Genomic DNA, 16,362 nt, shown 5'->3' with positions numbered 1-16,362 from the left:
GATAACACAATATTTGATTTAAATGTATATTAAACAAGGAAAATAATTTAATGTTATCTCACAAGTTATTTTAATAGTTTTTCATTTGTGACGATAGCTGTAATACATTTTTCTAACATCAGTCGTTGGTTTTCTTTTCTTTTTTCTTCTTTACATGACAAAAACATAGATTTGTACTAAGATATGAAACTTACTAACAAATACACTGACAAGAAGGTTCAATTTTATTTTTAATTAGCATAATCAAGAAAAAGTGAGTTACCTAAGGTAGCGTGGAAATTGATAAATAAAATATGATAAGTGTGCGTTTGGTGTATTCGGTGTTTTTACATTGAAGACTTGTCATAATGTCAAACTGCAATGTATATACATTGTAAATTGCTGATATCTTGTTAGGAGAGCAAAATTACACTTTTCTCTTGACTATGGAGTAATTTTGCATTTTCCATTATCGTCCATGAACAGGCTCAATCAAACCGAGCCTGCAACATTTTTCAATTTTGTCGTGTTTAACTTTCTTTAGGGATTTTTTTATTTCTCTCTATTGTAAAACGTTCCAATGACAACATTTTTTGTTACCGGAAATAGAACAAATGTACAGCTTCATACTGTACCTTACTGGTAGCTCATTTTGTTTTAAAAAAATATTAAGTGACACGCGGTAATTATTGTATTGCAACATCTGTGTTGGATGATAAATGGTATGCTGATAATTCTTGCTAATTTTATTGGCTCAATGAATTTTTCGACAAGTAGATCAAAAAAACACCTACATGTATCTTTTATCTTTGCTTCTCGTTTTTCCTATTTCTCGATGTAGCTGTATTACAATCTTTTTGACGTACATGTACCACTGATTTAAAGAGAATAGCAATAATGAAATTTTTTAATTGAAGCGCCTCTAAATAAGTATATTTCCATAACTTTATATGTCAAAACAGCACAAATATAGACAAAGGTAATAAATAATACGTGTAATAAAAATAAAATATTTTGTAGTCGCCGTCGTAGTATATAAATACTATGCAGACCGGTTTCTAGTACGGTATATACGGGTAACTGTTCTGTACAGGTGAATTACAAGATTAAGATATTAGTGTTTTTTTAATCCTTTATAAGCATATGACAAGAAAAAGTCAAAGCACAGAAGGCGCTGAATTTGTTTGGGTCTCAGAATGTCAGAAAGGTGAAGGTTGTGAGATTATAAACCAATTTGTTTTTGTATAGTACCACCAATGCTGTTTCCAGTGTTTTAACTGTAGCAAATTAGCTATAAGACTAATTGCAACAGTGACATTCAATTCAATGTTTATTTGACTTAAACAATTTTAAAAACAAAATTCCTGCGTGTAATCCCCTCGACCACGGTGAAGTTTTAAGTTAACGGCAAGAAGAAAACCATATTATTCTAAATAAGGGTTCGTAACCCTTATTAATTTCGATATATTTTGTTCACGGTACACCTGTTGTTTATGCAAATATTCATGGAGCTTAATATAAGCATGTATATCTATAAAGAATAACACAATATTAGAAATCTTCGACCATTCGGGAACTATTTTTTTCCCTCGAGAAAGCTTGAAAATTAATGCGCCTGTCATTTTCGACGTTAGTGTACATATAAAGGGAATTAACCGCTTTAACTACTTTCGGTTTTTGCAAATTAGATCATCAGGGTCTGAAATTTTGCTACCAGTATTTGTTTGGTCTAACGACCAAAACAAATAAAAATGTTTTAATGAGGTACCTGGGGGTCTTTTTGAGATTAATTTTCTTAACCATATAATTATTAATTTGATTATTGGCTTTGACAATATTTGGAATCTACAAGAATTAAATTGTTCAATGTATAACCTTTGAAACTCAATGTCATAAAAAGACAAAATGCCATCGGCACAACTCGATATAATAGATATGTATCAATAAAATATTATTTATCTGAAATGTCAAATGCGGTATATTCCCTTGAATAATTTACAGTAAATTGTGTAGATAAATACAGTTATTTGAAATATCAATTAAAATATTTATGTGCGTCTGGCTAATGTTATCACATAAATCATTAGGGACCATCAAGCTTTATTGAAACACATTTGCAGATGTAAGTCATTAACATAATGGAAACTATCTTAAAACCTTTCACGGTTTTTGCTCATATATATTCCCATGATACTTTTATAATGATGTTGTTTGTGCGTTTTGTGCTTTGCGTAATATTCAATCGTTATTGGCTTTTAAATAATTCACGGCAAAAAGTAAAGTCAAATCACTTAGCATTCATCGAAATGTCAATTATATACCAAAAGCAAAATATCACGAAGTATTTATCGGATAAATGCAAACCTTTAAGTCTGAACAACTTATCATAACATTGGGATATATGAAAGACAACAGTTTGAAATTTGGCATGGAGTCTTACACATTTACTACTATTTAATATTCTATTTATACTCGAATGAAATATGATCGGTAAACATTTCCGTTTCGTGATTTTACTTTCTATTCTAAGACAAGCAAAATTGTCATACTTTGCAACTGATATTACAACATTGAATGAAATGTCAGTTACTAATTCGTCTACTGCAAAATATGTAGAATCGTCAACATTCCAAAAGCGAACTCGTCAAGTAAAACCCCTTCAAAATAAAATTTGGAAATTTTTCCAAACGACATAAACTTAAATAATTTACTTGTGATGAAGCCCTTGAAAAGACATTTATTCAAGGATTATAACATCAACGTGAGGCCAGTAACTAATTTCTATAGTCAAGTTAATGTCACGTTAGGACTTACATTACGTAAAATTCAGCATGTCGATGAAATTAACCAAGCATTTACGACAATTGTAAATCTTCTTCTTTACTGGACGGATCAAATTCTTACTTGGGATACAGCACACTGTAATGGAATATCAAGCATTGAATTCCCATTTCACGATAACATTTGGATACCTGATTTAATGATATACAATGCTTTAAGGGAACCGGGTAAACTTGGCATAAAAGACGCCTTTGTGAGATTATATAACAACGGACAAATTTTTGTGTGGACACAAATTAGCGTTGAAACTGCATGTGAAATTAAGACAAAGAAATATCCTTTCGATGTACAAATATGTGATATAGTCTTTGGAAAATTCATCAGTCCTGACGACAAGGTATTTATACAACCATTGTCAGAGACCATTGATTTATCAGAATATGTTAACATCGCTGAATGGGAGATAACACACAATCAAGCAACCACACAATTATGGCCATTTAACATATCTTCTGATATTCTTGCAGGCGAGTCGGCAATTAACACCTTTAACTATACGATGATAACATATACTGTACAAATCCGACGGTCATGTCACTTGTGTTTTCATAATGCGATCATCCCAGTTCTGATTCTGGCAACATTGAACTTGTTGACCTTTTTTGTTCCTTGCGAAAGTGGAGAGAAAACCAGTTACCCAATTTCTATTTTTCTAACCTTGGCAGTTTTCCTAAAATTTATTACAAAATTTTTGCCAGAACGGGATGGCGTGAAAATATTTGTTCCTAGTAAATTTCAACTCTATGTAGTGCTAACTTTTTGTTGTGAAATTTTATTTCGTTGCATCTCCATTACAAAAAAAGAAATGTAATGATGCCCAAATGGATCCATCTGTTAATGTGTAAATTCAAATGTCGCAAAAATTTGTTGACAACGGAAGACAAAAAGACGGCAGCAGAAACATTGAATTTAGAACATGACCAGCAAGAACAAGAAGACAAAATATTAGAAATTCAAAACGAAGAACATGATTTAGATGTTTCGTTTATATTTGACAAGTCAATGTTTACATTACTAATTATTATTGAAATAGTTGCCACGATATTTTTTATTTATAGCATATTTAACTGAAACTACATGGCATAGGTATACATACACTGTACTCATCATTGGATAAAATACTTTAATTGTAAGAATTTATTGAAATCTAGAAATTTCTGAATGTATTTGTCTAATTCATAAAGAATGCTCAAACTATGTCTAGTAATCTGCATTTCTTATTACTGGTCGAGTTAATTTAGTCCTGTTTTAAATAAAATCTGATAGGTGTTTCATATTACGGTGTATTTATACTGTTTTTCCTATAGTGTGTATAGTTAAAACGTATTATGACTTCTTTGTGTGTACTCAAAAGTATTTACATGTATTTTACATTAAAAAGGAACGGTTATAGCATGAATCAGCAATTTCAAATATCAAATTTTAGCAATCAAATTTTAGCATAATATTTTTGATATATTAACACAATAAATGTGTTTGACTTATTAAACCAAAAATAAATTTAGTTTTACAAATGACGTTTCATAATTGTACAATAATCTTATTTTGTGTTTGTTACTTCCATGCAGTACTGCCAATTTGAGAATACAGTGTAAAAATATGTTGTACATTTGATGATTATCAGAATATCATGGTTATGTAGATAATAATTGTTCAGTTAGTAAATAAAAGAGTTTTACTGCTTATGCATTGTTGTGTGTCTATTGTTTCTTGTATGCAAACAATGTACGCTTACGTCAACATGTCATCATCTGCCGAAAAGTTCAGAATTACTTATTTTAAAACCTAAATGAATGGTGGTTAAACGGTAATTCTAGATAGTTTGGTCAATGTTTTCCAATGCCAATCGATCAAAACCGATATGATAAGTAAAACTATAGTGATAAAACTGATATCTTTTAAACCAAACCTTTTTATTTGCGAATGTATCGACAGACCTTCAAAGCAGAGTAACTTTAAGTTTTATTTCAGAAAATGTGTTTTCTTCAGTTCCTGTTTTAATGAAAAAGAATGTACACTTGTAGGTGATTTTTAGCACTGATGTTTCAGATAGTTCTAAATGTTTTTATTTAATCCCTTCCAGTCTTATATTGATATATTTAATGTTAAACAAATCATCGCTGATTTTACAAGAATAATATACAAAGAAAAATACAAAGCATTGATTTATCAGGCAAATATTCATCAATTGCAGAAGTGAGTAAAATGTGGCGTACCTCAAGGCTCCATTCTTGGTCCTCTGCTTTTTATACGTCCGTTTCAAAAACGGGTCGTATCATAGAAACGCCCCTGGCGGGCAGACGGTTTGGCGGGCGGTAGGACGGGCGGCGTCCAAGTTTGTCCGGAGCATAGAGGGACTTGATTAATACTACAAAGAAATGTCCACCATTATCAGAAGCCGTATCGCGCGCATGAACAAGGTGTCTGGGTTAAATCTAAAATTCACACTTAGAGCTCATTGAAAAACTGTTGTCCGAAGCAAAACTTTAACATACATTGGGGGATTTAAATGCAACGTAGCGCAAATGTTGACAATGTTGCCTTTGATTCAATTGATGACATTAACTGTAGGGCTTATATCTTTTCACACATTTACAAAGACGCGAACTTCCTTGAAGGCAGAAAGTTTGCCATTCAACAACAGGGCACAACTGAAAATGTTGCAGAATATTTTTATTGAGCAGGGATAAACGCAACCTACTGTTGTAGTCTACAACACCCAAATTAATGCTAGCTTAAGCAGAAATCAACATCTGGTACAATCGCGTAAACGCTAGCAGGCTGAGAGTCCCGGATCAGACATGTCATGTGACTGACAAGGTTTTTTATTGCATTTACGTAAACAAAAAATTAACATAAATGATTTCACCTGCATGCTTTATTTACTAATTAAACATTAAACAATTTCTCAACAACACCTTTTGGGAGTCAAAGCATTTTATTATTATATGAAGGTGTTGCTCTGAAATAAAAGTTCAGTCTTACTTTAGGAAAAACTGAAAATGTTTATAAAGATGTTTATGTTTTTAAACGTGTCACTCTGTGGAGGCTGCACTACATTTCAAGGGCTATATTTTACTCTGGAACTACAGTGACACAATTTTTTGTGTTTTAAGTTAAAGAGCGCTATAAACGCTTCATGGCGAAATTATCTTCCGTGTTATTACCAGGACATTTATTTGTATCAACAGCCTATGTGTCATTAGCAGTGTTTCGATCCTTGCAAAGCTTCCTGTGAATGGAATGAATGACATTCTGTTATTTGGGAGTATCCATTTAACATTAACGAGGTTCATTATATAATCGTTGTATATTAATTTAAAAATGTATCGCATATAAGTATATGTAAATGCATGTTTACTTGAAATATGCCTATTTTATTAATTAATATAAACTGTTTAATAATTTGTAATAAGTAAAAGTTTTACATACAAGACAAAAACATTTGTTGCAGAGTTTTGTTTCATGTTAATGCTTGAATTTCATTTTAAAATGAGAACGATAAATGTTGTTGTAGCAATAAGTTCACACAATCCTAAAACGCTAAACATTAGTTTATCAAATGCATAAGATAAATCTTCTGATTTTAAGTTCTCATTACATTGAGAAGCCGTTTCAGATTGTTTTGTGTCCGTATGATTTTCCGTGGGAGTAGCATTGTAATTTTTACATTCTTTAATTTCCATTTGCTGATGTCTGAAACATCTTGTCAGTCGGCATGCTCTATTTTGTGCCTTAGACTTTCTCTTTTTGTGGTGGATTTGCAAAGAAATAATGGCACACAGAAGAATCATTGCACTGACTGCCAACTGAAACGTAACGTATGAACTCAGGTAGGAGACTCCGTCAATTGACTCTGGTAAGGAACGTGTTATGATCGTCAAAAAGACCGCTAATGTTAGAAACATTGCTATCGGATAGCTCAGTTTCTCGCCACTCTCACAATGTACAAAAAACGTCAGAAAATTTAATGCTGCTAGTACCATGACGGGTAGGATATTGTTGAAAAAGCACAATTTGCAAGACCTTTGCAGTGTTAAAGTATATGTAATCGATGTGTAATTTATAACATCGACAGATGAAATATCTGTGTCCACGAAAACTGAAATATTTATTGGATCGACTGTTGTTTTAACGGAAGTATCTTCAATTTTCCATTCCGCTATTTCAACATATTCGTTCATGTTAACATATTTTTCTAAAGGTCTAATGTCTATTTCCAAATCGGAGCTCATGAATTTTGTGATGACTATGTCACATACCTGCATATCGTAGGGATACTTTTTAGTTTTGATTTCGCAAGCTGTTTCAAAATTGGTTTGAGTCCACACATAAATTTGTCCGTTATTATTTAATCTTATAAAAGCATCATTTATGCCAAGATCTTCTGGTTTCTCCACAGCATTGTAAATCATTAAGTCAGGTATCCATACATTTCTATTGTAAGAAATTTCAATGTTGTTTATTCCATTAAATTCAGATTTATTCCATTGTAGTGAATCATCGTACCAGTAGAGATTCACATTAATGGTAGATTTAAATGATTGTCTTATTTCATTTAAATGCAAAACTTTTCTTAACGTTAATCCAACAGTGACAATAACTGGCTTAGAATAATTGTTCACTGGTCTTACATTTGTGTTGTAACCCTTAAAGATTTTATTTTGTAATTCCAACTCCGGGAATTCTAATTCACATACCGCCGTTTGTATCAAAAACGTGAATACTAAAATTACATATAAAGTCATGTTTATTTATTTATTATTTTTTTCAAGGCAGTCACTTTTTTCAGACAACAAATTGTGATTTTTGCAAAAGCTCCTGCTGACAAATATAAGACGTTTTTTAATCATACGATCGAAATGAGTTAGAAAGCTGCTAACACAATCACTTCCGAACCATAGCAATGTTCCTATAATTTCTTCATTAAACGAATAAATAATACGGCAGACATTGACCTTTAAGTATACTAAAGCATTTGCATAGATATTTTACTAAAATATTCAAGCCGGATGACTTTTTCTGATGGGCATTATCGGAATCATATTACATTAGCGCCATTTGCATAGCACATATCAAAATTTATCAAAATTACTTAACACCTCACAAGGGACGTGGCATTATCGTGTTGCTTTCACATTAATATTATTCTATTTTCTCATTTGGGAGTCGTTCCCCTTCAAAAAATTCGATTTTATGTAGTTTCGCCTATTCATCATTCCTTTTAGGCCATATGCATTCTTTTATTTTGGATCGTACATCGCTTTTCATAGAACGGCACTGACATGTAACATAAAAGGTTTAATAATAAACGTTGTATAAACAGCCGTGAAGTAAAGCTTGCACTCTTCAATACAGTCCATGAACAAACTCACTCAATCCGAGTGTGCAACATTTTTTAATTTCGGCGTTTTGGACGTTTTTTGTCTATTTTGTCTACAAACAATTGTTTTAAAGTAGCATGGGCTACAATTTATTCGATGAAAAAGAGAAATGATAGATCACTAAAAAAGACACTTAAAATATTTTGTTACCTTGACTAGGATTCGAACCCCGGACCTCTCACATCATATGAGAGCATGCTGCGCTTGGACTATTTTTTATATATTTTGTCAAATAATATGTTAACAAATTTTAAGTCACTGTGTGCTAGTTGATTACCGGATTATTTGTATACACCAAATGACAATTATTTTGAATGATTTCTATTAATACAATGAACGGAATGAATAGAGCGAGAGAAACGTCCATGCCTGACCTATGCTGGAACGATATTTTGACATTGTGTCTCCTTCTATTCCCGTGTTTGGATTTGCCGATGACCACACGGCTAACAAACGCTTTAAATCACTATTCGAAGAAGCGTCTGCAGTTCAAGACCTCGAACAATCCACCGTCGACATCAATGAGTGGATGAACGGAAACAAATTGAAAATGAATATTAACACAAAGACTGAGTTTATTCGTTATGGAAGCACTCAACAATTAGAGAAGTGTTACACAAAATAAATTTATATTTGTGTTAATGAGATCGAATCGCAACATTGTATAAGATATCTTGGAGCCTTCTTAGATGAATCTTTAAATTTCAAAGAACATATCAAAAGAAAATGTAAAACTGCTATGCTAAACTATTTAAAGATCACTAGCATTCGGCAGTATTTGTCTTCTGATGCCACTAAAACACTTGTTTTATCTCTTGTTATATCTCATTTGGACTACTGTAACGTCATATTGTACGGTTTTTTGCAAACTGAGTTATCTAAACTTTAACGTATCCAACACATGTGTGTTAAACTTGTATTAAATAGATCAACATTTGATCGCTCCAAGCAAGCACTTTTCGATTTACAATGGCTGCCCATTAAAAGCTCGTATACATTCAAGATTCAAGTTAGTAACGCAGTAGAAATACAGGTACACATCATGAAACATTAACCATTAATCGCTTATAACGTATAAAGTATTACTGTAATTCTGAATTTTTCTTCTTTTCCAAAATTCTCAGTACTTTTTTCTCAAGTTTCATTTTATTTGAAATATATGGCTCATGCTGCTTTAAACATACATGAAAATGGTGAAATTCTGAATTAAGACACATCCCAAAATATGTCTGTTGACATAATGCAATATAAAGTGCAGCATATCTATAGGTATACTCATTTTTCTCACTTTTGGGGTCAATTTTCTCTAAGGATCAGTAAAATATAATTGACTTTGATAGAACAAATCTTTAATAAGTTCATATGTCACGCCTCAATGTTTAGTCATAAAAATAATTTTAACATTTTATGTTTTATTAGGTGAACTGTATATAAAAATCTTAAATACGTTGCTATTTGAATGCAATAAGAAGAAAGTATGAAACTAATACATTTTAAATCTGTTATTAATCTTTCCAATAGTCAGTCAAGTGTAACGATCTCTGAACCATTCAAACAGAGGTAATCAAGTTTCTTAAACACATGAGTAAAATCGTGTTCGCGTGATTCCAGTCACTGTAATGTACAGAATATTATTCGATTTTTATTGATCTGGATCTTGGCATTTTATAAACAGTTTTTTCCTTTGATACTATCATTAATCACAATACAAATGTTATTGTAAAAGAGATTTTCTTTCTGATTTCTGTTTGATTAACGACATCTTAATTCCAAATAAATATGCTAAATGTAATTGTCGCAATGACTTCACATAATCCGAACACGTAAAACATAAGCATATCAAATGCTTTTGACAAGCCATCCGAGTGAAAGTTCTCATTACGTTCGGATAAGGTTTTAGAACGACCATTTTCCATATGATTGTTCCCGGAAGAAGAATTCATATTTTTGCATCCTTTTTTTTGCGTTTGCTGACGTCTGAAACATTTGGTAATTTGACATACTATATAGTGTCAATATGACTTTCTCTTTTTGTGGTGGATGTGCAGAGAAGTAACGGCACATAGAAGTATCATTGCACTGACTGCCAACTGGAAAGTAACATATAAACTAAGGTATGATGCACCATCAATCGACTCTGGTAATGATCGTGTAATGGTCGTCAAAAATACCGCTAAGGTCAGAAACATAGCTATCGGGTAACTCAGTTTCTCGCCACTCTCACAAGGTACAAAAAACGTGAGAAAATTAAGGACTCCTAATATCAATACCGGTAGGATAATGTTAAAAAAGCACAATTTGCAAGACCTCTTTAGTGTTAAAGTATATGTAATCGATGTGTAATTAACAATATCAAAAAGAAGAAAATCCGCTTCCGCGGACAGCGTCATATTAAATGGAATAACTGTTGTTCCAACGGAAGTATCCTCTATTTTCCATTCCGCTATTTCAACGTAGTCGTCCATGTAAACATGTTTTTCTAAAGGTCTTATTTCTATTTTAGCATCTGAGCTCATGAATTTTGTGATGACTATGTCACATACCTGCAAATCGTAGGGATACTTTTTAGTTCTAATTCCACAGGCTGTCTCAAGGTTAGTTTGAGTCCACACATAAACTTGTCCAATATCATTCAGTCTAATAAAAGCGTCCTGTACGCCAAGATTTTCCGGCCTATCCAAAGCATTTAAAACCATTAAATCAGGTATCCATATATTTTTATTGTAGGGAATTTCAACGTTCTTTATCCCATGAAACTCGGATTTATTCCATTGTAGTGATTCATCATGCCAATAAAGATTAATGTTCATGGTAGATTTAAATGACTGTCTCATTTCATCTAAATAGAGAACTTTCCTTAACGCCAATCCTACGGTGACAACAACTGGTTTAGAACAATTTTTCACTGGTCTTACATTCGAGTTGTATCCCTTGAATATTTTATTTTGTAACTCCAGTTCTGGATATTCTAGTGCCAATATTGTATTTTGCATGACCATTGCCAACGCTACGAATATATGAATCTTCATATTAAATTAATCTTAATTCATGCAATTACATTAGGCATTCATTTATATTGTTTTCTCAACACATTAGCTGATGATTTATATTGTAAATTTTAAGATTTCCTTTTTTAACTAACTGCGATTGAGTGCTGGTCATACAAACAATTACATGGATATCTTATTTGCCCTCTCATTAAATACAACCCATAAGTTCAGGGAAAAACATATGTCATAGTAAACAAAAACCTTGGTTAATGTACCAAAGTATCACAATAAGCTTTCAAATAATTCAAATTGATACTCGAAGCTTTTATAGATTTTTATTAATTGAATCCTTTATTAGTTTAAGCTTCCATTACTACACATACAAACGTTCAACAAACAATTTTATTGAAATGTCTCAGTTTACAAACCCTTTCATCATCATTTCTAATTTTTATAATACATTTTATTGATTGGAAAGAAAACATTATGGAATCAATTATATTATCATATTTCTTTTCAAACAAGAATCATTTATTTATTTGTATCACTTTGTATCCCGCTTCATTATTAAATAGTTTGTAGTTTTACACTCCATGTATGAATTATTTTTATTTTCAAAAGGTGAATATATTTATTATATGTGTAAAAAAGATAAGCAACGCTAGCGCTAAGATAACCTTTAACTGTGGAAATAAAATTTTAAATTCAAACTCGGTTTGACTACATACATGAAAGCTCCTACATCTATTAAATTCATTAGATCTCCATCACAGTGGCAATTTTTGTAAAGTATACTCCATTATAAATTTGTTTTAAACGTATTGCTATTAAACAATAATGACAATTTTTGATACTTTCCTAAATGTTTTATGATTACAACAACTTACTTCTTTATGAAGTTTTAAGACTTTAAGCTTCAATCATTTATGATTCATTATCTAGCAATTCTGAGTGATTTATTTTTGTATCGTATTTCTCAAGCTAATTTTGGGAAGTGTGACACTGTCATATTCATTTCAGCCAACTGCTTTATGTGTAAAGTTTTACTAGTTTACTATAATTATGACACAGTTAACATCAATCCAAGATCACAGAAAATAATAAAATGTTATTATATTTAATACATAGGAACGGTAAATTGAAATATATATGGCACCCAGTGGACAGAAATCAAAATTGATTCAAGTCATCTATTTGACAAAATGGTAAATCTTGACTAAAACTTTTGTCGTTTAATGTTAAATGTGTTGGTTGGTTGTATGGTTGGTTGGTTGGTTGGTTGGTTGGTTGGTTGGTTGGAGTCGCCTTAATGTATTGTATATTAATTTGACGCATATATGTATTTCTGTACACTTTTTCAATAAATCCGAAAGGTATATCATTTTAATGATTTTGAAGTTCAACATTCAAAAAATCGTCGTTCACTTCGTTATGGGAAAAAGTTTTCTCGTGTTTAATTTAATTTTCTTTTCGCAATAGCAGTTCATTTGAAGCCTTCATCGATCCTACACGGAACTGCATTGATCAATTTGTGAAATAAAATACTTCAGGACTAGAAGCCAAACACAATCAAAGCACAGAAGGCGCTGAATATGTTTGGGTCTCAGAATGTCAGAAAGGTGAAGGTTGTGAGATAATCAACCAATTTGTTTGTAAAGTGTCACCAAATTCTGTTTCCAGTGTTATAACTATAATAGTAAATTGCTATAAGACTAATTGCAACACTGGTATTCAATTCAATGTTTATTTGGCTTAATCAATTAAAAAACACAAACAAAAACATGAGATGTCTGAACTGGGATTTGAACTCCGGACCTCTCGCTTTTAAAGCGAGCGTGTAAACCCCTCGACCACGGGGAGTTATAAGATAACAGCCTAAAGAATACCATATTATTCTTAATTAGAGTTTGTAACCCTTATTAATTTCGATGAATTTTGTTTACGGTAACACTGAAGTAAATAATCATGGAGCTCAATATAAGCATGTATATCTAAAAGAATAAAACAATATTAGAAATCTTCGACCAATCGGGAACTACTTCTTTGTTACGAAAATTTATGCACATGTCATTTGACAATCTTTACGCAGTGATCTCCCCTAAATTTTTAGGCGTTAATGTACATATGAAGGGAAGTAACCGCTTCGAGGAGTTTGGACTACTTTCGGCATTTGCAAATAAGAACATCAGGGTCAGAAATTTCGCTACCATTATTTGTTTGGTCTGACGACCCAAACAAATAAAAACAATACTTTGGCCCTTATTCAGAATCTATACTTTCACTCAATCTCATTGAGAAAATCTCATATAATTGCCTAACGCTCATCTTTTCAGTAAAGTAGTATTCAGATTATAAAGGCAGCCGTCCGCTTTTTTTCAGTACACCGTAATTTTGAAGTGGAGTAAGTTTGCCGAGCCTGTTAATACGTTGAAGTACTTATTGCTCTTTTGCTATTAAGCTCCTATCAATAAAGATAATTAAACAAACTGTTCGTAAGGGGTATAAATAACACGTGGGTAAAAATAAGGTTTAAGTCTGTGAACTTATCTAGCTTTATAAAGTGTTCATAAAATACCAAATACGAGACACGAGACAATAGTTTAGAAAAATAAGGCAAGGCAATGCCAATAAACCAGGTTTTCAACTGAGAGCAATAGCAAGTGGAGGCTGAAATGTATCCAAAAGTAATAAAGTTATTGCAATTTCCGCAAAATTAAATTACATAGCTAGACGTCGACTGTCATTCCACTCACAATCTTTCCTAGTGGATTATTTACATAAGCTTGCTATATAGCACGTTACTTACTCTAACAACGGACCGGAAACCTTTTACCTTGGAGGACCCAAAAGCTATCCTAACTGAGGTATCCACATAAATTTGCTAGATACCAAGTTTTGTTACAGTATATGATTCCTTACTCTAGTTATCGACTGGAAACCTTTTATTCTTTTTTAATAAGAGTGGCGTTGAACTTGATCTTATAGGGCCCAAAAGCTATCCTTATTGAAATATTTCCATAAGCTTGTTATACATCAAGTTTAATACATTATCTCATTTTCGACAGGAATCTATTTGCTATTCTTAAGGATTGGTTAAAAATTGAAAATCAACTCTTTTTAATCAAATACTTAATTCCTCGAAACCAATGGCAACACAATTTAAATGGTGAAAAGTACAGTTTGATTTTAATTTGAACCTGAAAACAAATTGATGGGCTCCCAATTTACTTATTTAAAGATTGCGTTTTTGTAGGCTGACATTGGTATATTTTTGAGTAAGTCTTCTGTGGTTTTTCAACTGCAAATGTTGGTTTTTCAACTGCAAATGTTAAAAACACGTTTTCTACATTGTTTCTGCTATTAAATGCTAGTTGTTGTCTACTTTTGATTATTTTATCATGATTTGTTTATGAATTATGAAAAAGCGTAAGTAAAGCCTATTGTCTTTGAATACTTGAACTTTTGAATAGAACAACATTCAAATCCATCTCTATATGCCGTTACGTCAGTTCTTTGCAATCTCAAACACTTGCGTTGATCCATAGATTGGTTGAACAAAACATGTAACAAACTGCACACGTTTTTGCAACTGAGTATACATAAATAAAAAATTGAAATTGGTAACATTATTTCACAAATGCATGAAATAAAATTAAAAAAATACACAAGCAAGAAAAATTGTAAGAGCAATAATTTGACAAAATAGAATCACAATGAACATTAAACGGTCAAACTGTGCTGAAACATTTTTAAATTTAGTTTCAGCTTCTACGTTTACTTCCTTTGAAATTTCTTGTTCACGTTTAAGATCTTGAAGATCGTATACATTACTTTTCGAATCATGTTTCTTTCGGAGAGCCGTCCGGTTTCCGAATTGCTCAAGACAATCAGCAAACGAAAGTAGTTTAGACATGCGTGTGGAACAGTGTGCGCCGTAATGAATCTGCAAAGAAATCACTGCCGACATTAGGGTTATTCCGCTAGCAGCTAGTTGGAACGTCACATATGATCCAAGATAAGACACTCCATCAACAGATTCCGGCAATGACTGTGTAATTATCGTAAGAAAAACAGCTAATGTAAGAAAAAGAGATAAGGGAAAACTTGTCTTCTCACCGCTTTCAGATGGTACAAAAAATGCAAGCAAGTCTAGAAAAGCAAGGACCAGCACTGGTAGAATAACGTTCAGAATGCAAAGTTTGCAGGAGCGTTGTAATGTAATTGAGAACTTTATACGTGTATAATTAGACAAAATATTTAAGGAGTCTACTGATTCATTGATCTGAATTAATCTTGGTGTAACATAGTTATTTTTGACATTCCACTCTGCTATTTCAGCATAGAAACTTAAATCAATTCCATTTATCCTGGGTTGAAGCTTTACAATATCATCTGAAGTCATAAATTTACTAAAAGCAATATCGCACGTTTGTTCATCATATGGATATTGCTTTGTATTAATTTCACAATAAGTTTCTATGTTGATTTGAGTCCACACAAAAACTTGTCCATTGCTGTAAATCCGTACAAAGGCATCTTTTAATCCAATCATACCAGGTGTATTTACTTCATTGACTATTATCAAGTCTGGAATCCAAATGTTTTTGTTGTACGGAAAAATGATCTTAGATATCCCATGATAATTTGATTCGTTCCAAGTCAGAAACTCGTCCTTCCAAAACAGTTGTAGGTTAACTGTTGTTTTCAGTGACTGTCGAATTTCATCTAAATTTTGAATTTGTCTAAGTACAAGACCTACAGTGACAAAAACTGGCTCCGAATAATTATATATAGGCCTAACTTTTACATCGTAGTGTTTAAAAAGATCTGATATTAGAGGCGATTCCAGTGCTTCACGAGGATTTTCTGCCAAGCATTGACACAATGCGTTTAATACAAGAAGATATTTGTAATCCATTTTGTACAATGTATAAAAATAATTTTTATTCAACGTGCTCTCTCTATCATAGCTATTTACAAAATGATGAAATGTGGATTTCAGTCATTAAGCAAAAACATTTGGCATTTTCCCATAATTGTTTGTTATAAAAGCAATTATGAAATGGCAAAGCGGAGAAAATAATAAAGGCCGATAGCAATTGGTATGGGTTATTTATCCCTTTCAATGCATAACTTTTTGACTTTTTTGTGCCGTGTGGCGGCTGTAA

At 32.1% G+C, this 16,362-nt stretch overlaps 3 protein-coding genes across 3 annotated transcripts; all 3 read right to left on the bottom strand.

Moving 5' to 3' along the window:
* Positions 1-6,302: 6,302 nt before the first annotated feature.
* Positions 6,303-7,568, bottom strand: LOC132718841 (acetylcholine receptor subunit alpha-like). Its single transcript, XM_060702580.1, has one exon. It carries the CDS (start codon positions 7,566-7,568, stop codon positions 6,303-6,305), a length of 1,266 nt encoding a protein of 421 aa, XP_060558563.1.
* A 2,648-nt stretch (positions 7,569-10,216) lies between these two features.
* On the bottom strand, positions 10,217-11,233 carry LOC132718840 (acetylcholine receptor subunit alpha-1-A-like). Its single transcript, XM_060702579.1, has one exon. It carries the CDS (start codon positions 11,231-11,233, stop codon positions 10,217-10,219), a length of 1,017 nt encoding a protein of 338 aa, XP_060558562.1.
* A 2,808-nt stretch (positions 11,234-14,041) lies between these two features.
* Positions 14,042-16,158, bottom strand: LOC132718847 (acetylcholine receptor subunit alpha-1-B-like). Its single transcript, XM_060702585.1, has one exon. It carries the CDS (start codon positions 16,110-16,112, stop codon positions 14,847-14,849), a length of 1,266 nt encoding a protein of 421 aa, XP_060558568.1. The 5' UTR covers positions 16,113-16,158; the 3' UTR covers positions 14,042-14,846.
* Positions 16,159-16,362: the final 204 nt, after the last annotated feature.

Source organism: Ruditapes philippinarum, unplaced genomic scaffold, assembly GCF_026571515.1.
Source record: "Ruditapes philippinarum isolate M1 unplaced genomic scaffold, ASM2657151v2 ctg1271_1_1_1_1, whole genome shotgun sequence".
Classification (NCBI taxonomy): Eukaryota; Metazoa; Mollusca; class Bivalvia; order Venerida; family Veneridae; genus Ruditapes; species Ruditapes philippinarum.
The sequence above is the reverse complement of the archived record's forward strand: the minus strand, read 5'-3'. Positions and strand labels throughout refer to the sequence as shown.